We start from the raw sequence: 8846 nt of genomic DNA on the forward strand, positions 1-8846 counted from the left end.
TCCTATAGAATGGGAGCTTCTTCATTAATGGGCCAGGAGCTGGGCTGTTTCATTTAATGAGAATAAGCCATACTTAGGTAATTTAAAATGAAGAAAGAATTTGGCCCTATCTATACAGCTGTTTACTAGATAAATATTTATGTTTCCCGGCTGAACTGGTTTCAGTTTACTAACATGGATCATGCAGCAGCATAGCTACTGAGCTATATGTTAATTTCCAAGCCATATGGTTGCTCCCTCAAACAGGTTCATACCAGTTATGAGCTGTGTCACAAATCCTGCAGAAAACCTGTTATTTATCTTAGCATTCAAGTCATGAACCCAAGAAAAGTTGGTCAAAATGACAAGTGAATTTATGATTAGACCATTTAGAAACACCATTGGATTGCAAGGACCGTATTGCTGAAATTCTTGTAATGCTAAAACAGGTTACAACAGGATTATTTTAAATGATAAGGAACACGCTACCTGTCATCACTAAACCAAAGCAATCTGTTTTCCCATGGTTTTGGATGCTTAGTTCCCTAACCTCATTCACCACATTCCCAGCTCCTACCCATGTCACTCATTACCCCGTGGGATCGCTGGGCTTCCTCCAGCAACCTCCAGCTGTTTGGCTGGGTGAGTGTCAGCCTGGCCTCTGGCTGCTTTGAGCTACTGACGCTGACCTGCAGCATGGTGAGATGAATAAAGGTCTGACTTGTTACAGCCTTTGCCTTAGAGGAGCGTTAATACAGTTTTTCATTTTCTACCCAGTGCTCACAAACCCAACTGGATTGCAGAAAGTCCATCTGTATGACTGACTGAGTTCAATTTAGCAGCTAGGCTCAAAAGTCAGCAGGAGGAGGAAAAAACATTAACAAATCTCAGTTGTAAAAGCCTTCACTTCTAGAAATCAGGCTTTAAAAAGCAAACAAACAAGCAAGCAAACATCGAAACACCATTTACATGGTATTATTTGTGGTAACAAAACGGATAAACTATGCATGTGACACTATATTTATATCTATTCAGTGCTGGCTTTTCCTCACCTGGTTTGACTGATAATATGAGAAACTATGGGGGGTTCTTGGTGCAAAATCATTTTCAGTAATCCCCATGTTATAGACACGCTCTGGAACACTGGATGCACGGTGCAAACTGCCTGTAACCAAAGACTCATATTAGTAAGATGTCAACAAAACATGATATTGTTATAAATGGTGATGTACTAGGGAAATGTCCCAATCTGCACTGCCATTAATAGATATAAGCTGAAAATCAGATAGGTAAGTGATGGGAAGAGGTTTACATTCAGTGTATGACATGCAAAACATGATTAAGCAAAGATTTCTGAGAACACAAGCCAGCTTTTCAGTTTCCTACTTATTTTGCTTAAGACATTTTTAACTTCTAGAAGCCTTGTTGTTCATGTAGCTATTTAATGAAAAATGTTTTAACATAGCAAGCTGATTTTTTAAATATCCCAGAAAATGACAGATTATTACGTACTGAGAGATGGTGTCACTGAACAGCTACTAAGAACACTTATTTTGCACAGTAACCACTTTGAATATATATGTATGATTTACACCAGAGGCTGACTATAGCATGCACAGTACACAAAACGAAAATATTGCAGCTGTAGCTTGTAGATGAGAAATATGGGTTGATGTGTGTACCTGTTACTGTGCACCCTAGAGAAGTAATTTTCACAATGTACCACTGTAAACAAACAGCATACACTGAGTATAGATTGTTTATTTTGTAGTTGTCTACCTCAACTGCTGATGTTTCTTCTCCCTTAGGTGCTAATTTAATCATAATATATTGGAGCAAGTAATGCTTCACTAACCTTCTCAGTGCTTCACACAAACAGCGTGAAGAGTCCATGAACAAATGCCATGGCTTATAGAGGCATGTGGCATATGATGCTGTAAAGTAGGGTTGTTTAATGACACTTCAAATCTGCATCTGAAAGGTTCACTAATCCTACAAATAATGTAGAAGGTGCACAGTGTATCTGCTCTGATTCTTTTTTTCCATGACCCACCTTTGAAAACAGAACAGCGCATTGTGATTATTTCTTTCATTAAAACTGCATTCTTCTTTTAATTAAAAGCAAACAAACAAACAAACTTCAGGCTGTTTTTCTTTCACTGATAAAATACATTTTCAAAGAAAAGCTGCTTCTCTTTTTTTAAAGCAACAGATACTGCTGAAATGTTTGTGAAATTCCCATGTTACTATGAGAATCAGCATATAGAAATATAAATAGCACAGGTTATAACACAGACAGGTTTAAAGAGGTGAAACAGAAGTTGAAAGCAAGATACACCTCAAATTGGTCATAAATGGGGTCAGTGTGTGCTGCAGAAGTTCAGTCTGAACAGATAACAGTGGTCAATAAAGAAGTTAATTTGCCATGAATTTTCAAAACAGCAGGTATTACACGAGATACTACAGAAAAGAAATCTGAAGAAACAACCATTAACTGGGTCAAACTGATGAAGTCTCCGCTTGTAGAAATAGTAAGAGTCCTATGCCCATGGGAATTCAGGTGCCAAAGACACGCAGGCAAGTGCCTGCTGTGGTTTTTGAAGCACCTGGTGTATGTGGGCCAAATAGCTGAGGCTTTCAGTTCATGCAGCTGGATTCCAGGCCTCATTGGGTGCATGTGGGTATCCCTGAGAACTTCAGTGCTCCTGTATCCTTGAGCCTTAGTGTCTGTAGTTGGTAAAGGGCTTGATAAGAATGACAATAAGCAAGAGGCTCATGTAACAAGAATAATTTACGAATGATTCTTATTAGCACATAGCGACTTGGCTAAGTCCAAATTTGTGTGCAATATCATATAGTATAATACAATACAGTAGCAGACTGCAATAATTTGAGGCCTAATTCAATCATACTTTGCAGTTATTTTTGCTTATTTAATCATACTTCCCAATTCCTTCATTTTGGCCATGCAAGACAGATTTAAACACGTATTAGGTGATTTGTTAAGACACATTCACGGTAACTTTATATCATGAGAGTGCAATGATGCAGTTTGGTCAAGCTCATTATTTGGATTGTAATAATTCCTTAGTGACAGTACAAGGTTACCATATCCCAAGGGTTACCCAGGTACGTGAGAAAGCAGTAAGAGGAAACTGTTGCAGAAAAATCCTGCCAGTATACAACCACATCCAAAACCCACAAATTCATATACATCTCTCATTTTTGTGATATCATTCCCATATCAATGTACTATTGCAGGTGCCAAACAAGACTCCATCTTGGCCTATCACCTGTGCCTGTTGTTTTAAAGATACACTTTATTAATCGCTACATATTAAAGTACTTCCATATAATAAACCTTTAAATACATATACATTTATGTTTCTTAGTAGCTATTATTTTTTGCCCACTTAATTTAACTACCAAGAAATTACTCTCAGCTATTTATGTACTTAGGGCACAAAGATGCTTTGAGCAAGTAATTTGTTTAAGTTTTAGCTAACTCTAAACTCCTTGTCTTTACTAAACAAATTTTAAAAAAAAAAAGAAGATAAATTAAAAAAAAAAGAAAAAGGAAGATAAATTAAAAATAACAAGGCGGTCCATGGACTGCTTGAGGATAAACTACATATCTAATGGTTCTCTCTTTGCAAAAGCAAAATGCAGTCAATCAGAAATTGTAATATGCAGTTATCTTCAAGTAGTCCTCTTTTTTTAGCCTTCAGTGTCCCTGTGAAAATATCCATCAGTAAATATTTTTCTCTTTCAGAGATAAACACAATATATGTTAGCTTATGGAATTTCATTTTGCATTTACAGTATCTTTTGTTTGCTTTTACCACATCTGTAAATTATTTTGACAGCACTTTATTTGTAGATTTATTAGGTAGACATTAAACGTGTGTCTTTTTACTGCATGCTGTTTACTTGTGCCAAAAGCCAGTGTGTTAAAGGAAAGAGTAGTAATTGAAATGCTGTGCCTTTCCATTAGTTATGAGATGCAGAATATGTGACCTGATCAAAACTCGCCTCTGTCAGTAAGGCTTCCTTCAGCTTACTTCTACCATACTACAAAAACCTGCATGTTTTTCACACCTCTCAGACTTGCTCAGTATTGCATATATTCAGAAATCATTAGGCAGTCCTTCTATAAGGGCTCAGTGTTCTGGTTTTAAAAAAAATACCAATGAAAGCTTCTTTAAAAATTTTTACTGATACGATTAATATTTTCTAACTATAAGACTCAGTGCTTTAAGTCTCATAAAACCTCTCTCTTCAGAAAGTATGTACACAATTCACTTACTCATCCATAGGGGACAAATACTATTTGAAGAGGCCATAGGATACTGCATTTTGTTTCCAGCACCCAGTCAACAAAAGGCTGGGTTTTGTATGGGTCCTGTGTCATGTCTGTCAACCCATGAGGATATTTTGGAATACTCAGGCATTTCAGACAGCAGCAGACACCCATGTGTGGGCAGTTGAGTGGAACCGTTTATCACAGTCTCCCCTGTGCCCTGTCAGTTTGAACTAATGCAGCTCAGGAACGCTTTGGATGCAGGGAGTGCAGAAGGAGAACTAAGCCCCTTCACCTTTCTCCATCCACGCCCAAAATAAAAGCTGTACAAAAATCACTTGATATCACAACAGTTATGACAAAATTTTGTATTTGAATGTTTCCCATGAAAGCCAAATTTTGGCTTAATCTTCCCCCCACCTCCCCCCCCGCCCCCTGCAGGCATCACTGTAGCTCTACTCTACCCACAGAAGTCTATGAAGGACTCTGATATTTTCACGCATCCTGAGTGCCCACCTGCTGATTATCCGTTGTCCACTCTTGTTGAGGGCAGGTGAGTGATTATATCCCCAAGAGGGACTCCTAAGTGTTCTGGGACTGTCATCTTTTAATCCTTTTTATAGTCCACCACTCACGTTAAGAATGGCATATCAAAAGATTCACTGAAACACTTCAGCTAGAGATCAAAGAGCCTTCTTTTGGTCATGCTTCTTCACTCTGCCAGTATATGTCTCATCTCAAAGCAGTTTTTTTTAACATTTTTTTTACTTTGTGCTGGTCAGTACATTTACACAAGTGCTCAAGTTTGAGAAAAAGATTTCTTCTGGGTCAGGAGGCTGAGGTGAGGAATTTATTGAAACTCACAAAAAATGGAAGTTACTAACAAGGATTTTTCCTACTTCCTTTTACCATGAAGATATAAACAGAAAATCACTACAAAGCAGTTAATATGGTCAGAATTCTGCAAATTAGAAGGCTGAGGACAGGAAACCCTCCCAACCCCTAAAACAAGTTTCACAAAAAATACTACTAAGAATTTTAGAAATGAAGAAACCTGAAGAATAAATAAGCTCTGATTGGAACTGTCTTGTATCTTATGCTGTTGATTTGGAAAGCATGTAAGTTTTAATTCTGTTTTTTATAAACACACCGTGTTTATTAAACCCTGTGTTAGAGAAAGAATCTCTACACAGACAGCAGTTCATCAGGCTGCTTGTTTTTTTTTATGATCTATTACGCAGTTCTGCCCTCACTTTTTACAATGGAACTGATAAGGATGTACAGGATGTCCAGGAAAGTAGACTTTAGTCCAGGGCTTATACTAAAGAAACAGAAGTACCACAAATGAATTCAAAAAGCCAATCAAATTCCAAACAGAACAAGCTCAGGGACAAGTGGACTCAGAAACAGAATAAAGTGTATTATACACAAAATAAACAATACTGTTGCATCACATGTGAGCTGAGAAACACCAGTCATTAAGGTATATGCTTCTGAATGCTGTTTTCCTTTGATAAGACCCAACTGTCTACCATTCTATTTCCACCTATAAATAACATTCAGAAATTTGATACAGTTGCTTTAGTTGTTCAAAATTTTTCAGGGTAGTATAATCTTTAATTTATAAAGGTTCAGCAACTGATGAACTGGAAAAGTTGCAGCTGTTGTTAAACTACTGATTGAAAACCTTTTAATAACATTTGCAAAGTCTTAACAGGATCTGGGGCAGTTTTTGACTTCCATGTTCTGGCAGTTGCTGGAATCCTCAAATATGAGGATGACCTCAATTTCTATTATAAAAAAGAGGAAGTATATCCTCAAAAAGTAGGTAAAAGGGCATAAACCAGCAAACAATATGGGGGTAAGAGGCAAAAAGATGTTTTTTCCACTTAAAGATAATGCTGAAGGCTAAGCAAACAGCTTTAATTTGAAACTTTAAGGAGAAATTACGCTGCCTGACAGAGTCCCTGCAGCTTCAAAGATTCCAGTTACAGCATAAAATGGGTGTGCACAGACAATACTGGGTAAGACCTTTACTACCACTGATTTTTCATACCCAGTGGTTATGCACTTGGCTAATTTTAGGCATGTATGTGGTGAACACTCTGGTTAGGTATGTGCTAAGTATCTTGCTGAACAGGGTCTGAAATACACTTGCAGATAGTGCAGTTGTATCATAGGAGCCTGCTCCTGGCTCCATCTAAGTCTTCCCTGTGACACCAAACAATATGGCACCCCTGGTGAATATTTCTAGAAAACTGCTAAAATTCAGAGAAAGTGAGGGTTTTTTTGCATGTAAAACAGTGCATATTTTTTTAAGGTACCCTACATGTAAGAATGCAGATGTTTCTTAAAGCACAGTCAAATTTCGAGCAAGTCAATTAAGAAAGCACATTGGGATATACATGTCTATATACATATATTTCTCAGGAAATGTATAAATATATGGAACAGATTCAGTTCTGTTTAATTTTTTGTGAGTTTTACAGTGGGATTAAAAAATGCAGGGTGAGTTGGGCACAAGAACACTTTTGAAAGAAGAAAAGTTCATTTTATGTATGAACAATCCATGTAACAGACATGACATTTGCCACTCCTGATCCAGAAGATTAAAAGTTTTGGTGTTTCAGAAACGCGAAGGGCTCAAACACTTGACCTTTAGAAAAATAAAGCAAACCAAGACAACTATCCCCAAATCCATCAGGTTTGTTAATATATTCCAGAGAAGTTGAGTTAGAAGGATGGAAACTTTGTCTTCATAGTGTTTTATCTGTGGTTTATAGACATAATCTCAGGTTCATGACACCATCTCGTTAACTATTGCTTAAAAAGCTTTTCCCATGCTCTCTATTGAGAGAAAAAGAAATCAAGTCACTTTAAAAGTGTTTAGAAACCTAATTTAAAAGAGAGCTGCTAAACTAAGAACTTGCATGTGTAGCTTTACTTTGCATAGCTGTGTATATCTGTCTACGCAATGCGTGTACCTAATTTTTCTGAGCAGAGTATGTCCATATCTGCACTTTATGCATTTTTGCCATTAGGTGCTTTTCATATGAAAGCCAGATGAAGTACAAGGAAACATTCCTCTTCTTGACAAGACAGATGAATGAAGCATAGTTAGAAATTTAATTTAAAAATGCTGACTCACAGCATTTTTGCAAATGAGAGGTAACAGCTTCTTTAATGACAACTGAGCAACAGGGTATATAGCCAGTAAGTTAGCTGTATCTTCCTATTTAAAAACAGGATTGAAGTTTTCATGGTATGGGTTGCCTTTTATTTATTTATTTATCTATCTATTTTTAAATTTCACTTTGAAAACAACACATCTCTTCACTGTTAATGGTTAAGACTAAACTCCTCAAGCAGCTTGCCTTTAACCCTCAGCACCTGGCAAAGTCATCCTTTGGGTGCCTGACACTGCAAAAGGCACAACTGTGCGAACCTTACTGGCGGATCTGGCTTTCTGGCTACAAGATCTTAGAAGTAAGGATCGATTGACTTCAAACTGTGTTGTGCACATCAAAGAAAGAGGTAAATACAAGTCTGGTAGCATTATTATTCCATGTTTTCCCTTCACGTCATACCTAGAGTTACTTTTCCAAACCTTTTGTTCTTGTTGTTTTGTTTGTTTGTTTTGGGTTTTTTTTTGCTTTTGTTTTGTTTTTTAAATTTCCACGTGAAACAAGGAAAGACATTCCTCTGTTCCCTCCCATTTTATTTGCAAACGGGGTAAAGCTAAGGTATTAAAGTAAGTACAGTAAGCGGTTGCTGGATTAGGAGAATTTCGGCTCCATTCTTCCTTCGGGCAGTGGTGAACCGAGAGCAGCCCCCGCCACTCACGCATATTACGGCGGCTGGGAAGGAGAAACTTTTGACCCACCTGGGTGGGAAAAAAGAAGAAAGACGCCACAGAACCACGATTTTATGCCAAACCCCGTGTAGGCCGATGACCGGCACCGCGGCTGCCCTGAGCGGCCCAGGGCCGAGGAAACTGCGGTCACGGCTGCGGCCGCCCGGGGCCAGATCGGGTCTCGCCCCGCAGCCCCTTCCCCTGCTCCCGAAACCGCCACCGACACCACCAGGCAGTACCGAGGGGCGCAGGGCCGAGCCCGGCACCGGGGCGGGCACTCACCGTTGTGCAGCGAGCCCCGGCTCTTCCTGGCCAGAGTCTGCTGGACCTGCCGCTGGATGCGCAGCACCTTCTCCTCCCCGGCCCGGCCGCCCGAGAGCTTGAGCCTGGCCTCGGAGGGCAGCGCCAGGCTGGAGCTGTCCAGCTCCCCCAGGATCTGCTGGCCCAGCACGGTGCGGATGTAGCCCTGCTCGGCGGCGGGGCCGCGGTCGGCCATGGACGCAGCCGGGCACGGCGCGGCTCCGCTCCGATAACCTGTTGCGCCTCCGCCGCCGCTGTCTCCCCAGCACCAGGGCTCAGCCGCCGAGGGCCGGGCCGGGCCGAGCCGCGCCCAGCGCCCAGCACCACCCCGGGCTCTGCCCCGCCCGCCGCACAGGTGCCAGGCACGGCCCGCACCCCGTCCCGCCCGCCGCGGCCGCCTGGGGCGGGGTAGGG

At 40.3% G+C, this 8846-nt stretch overlaps 1 protein-coding gene across 1 annotated transcript in view; it reads right to left on the reverse strand.

The window, feature by feature from the left end:
• The window catches only part of PKP2 (plakophilin 2), a 41672-nt gene extending 33029 nt beyond the window's left edge, over positions 1-8643 (reverse strand). Inside the window, exons 1-2 of the mRNA XM_082052557.1 lie at positions 8411-8643; positions 1032-1140 (exon numbers count right to left, since the gene is read on the reverse strand). Coding sequence (XP_081908683.1) covers positions 1032-1140; positions 8411-8628 — 327 coding nt within the window. The 5' untranslated portion in view covers positions 8629-8643. The remainder of the gene's footprint in view (positions 1-1031; positions 1141-8410) is intronic.
• Positions 8644-8846: the final 203 nt, after the last annotated feature.

This window comes from Streptopelia decaocto (genome assembly GCF_964273445.1).
Source record: "Streptopelia decaocto genome assembly, chromosome: 1".
Classification (NCBI taxonomy): Eukaryota; Metazoa; Chordata; class Aves; order Columbiformes; family Columbidae; genus Streptopelia; species Streptopelia decaocto.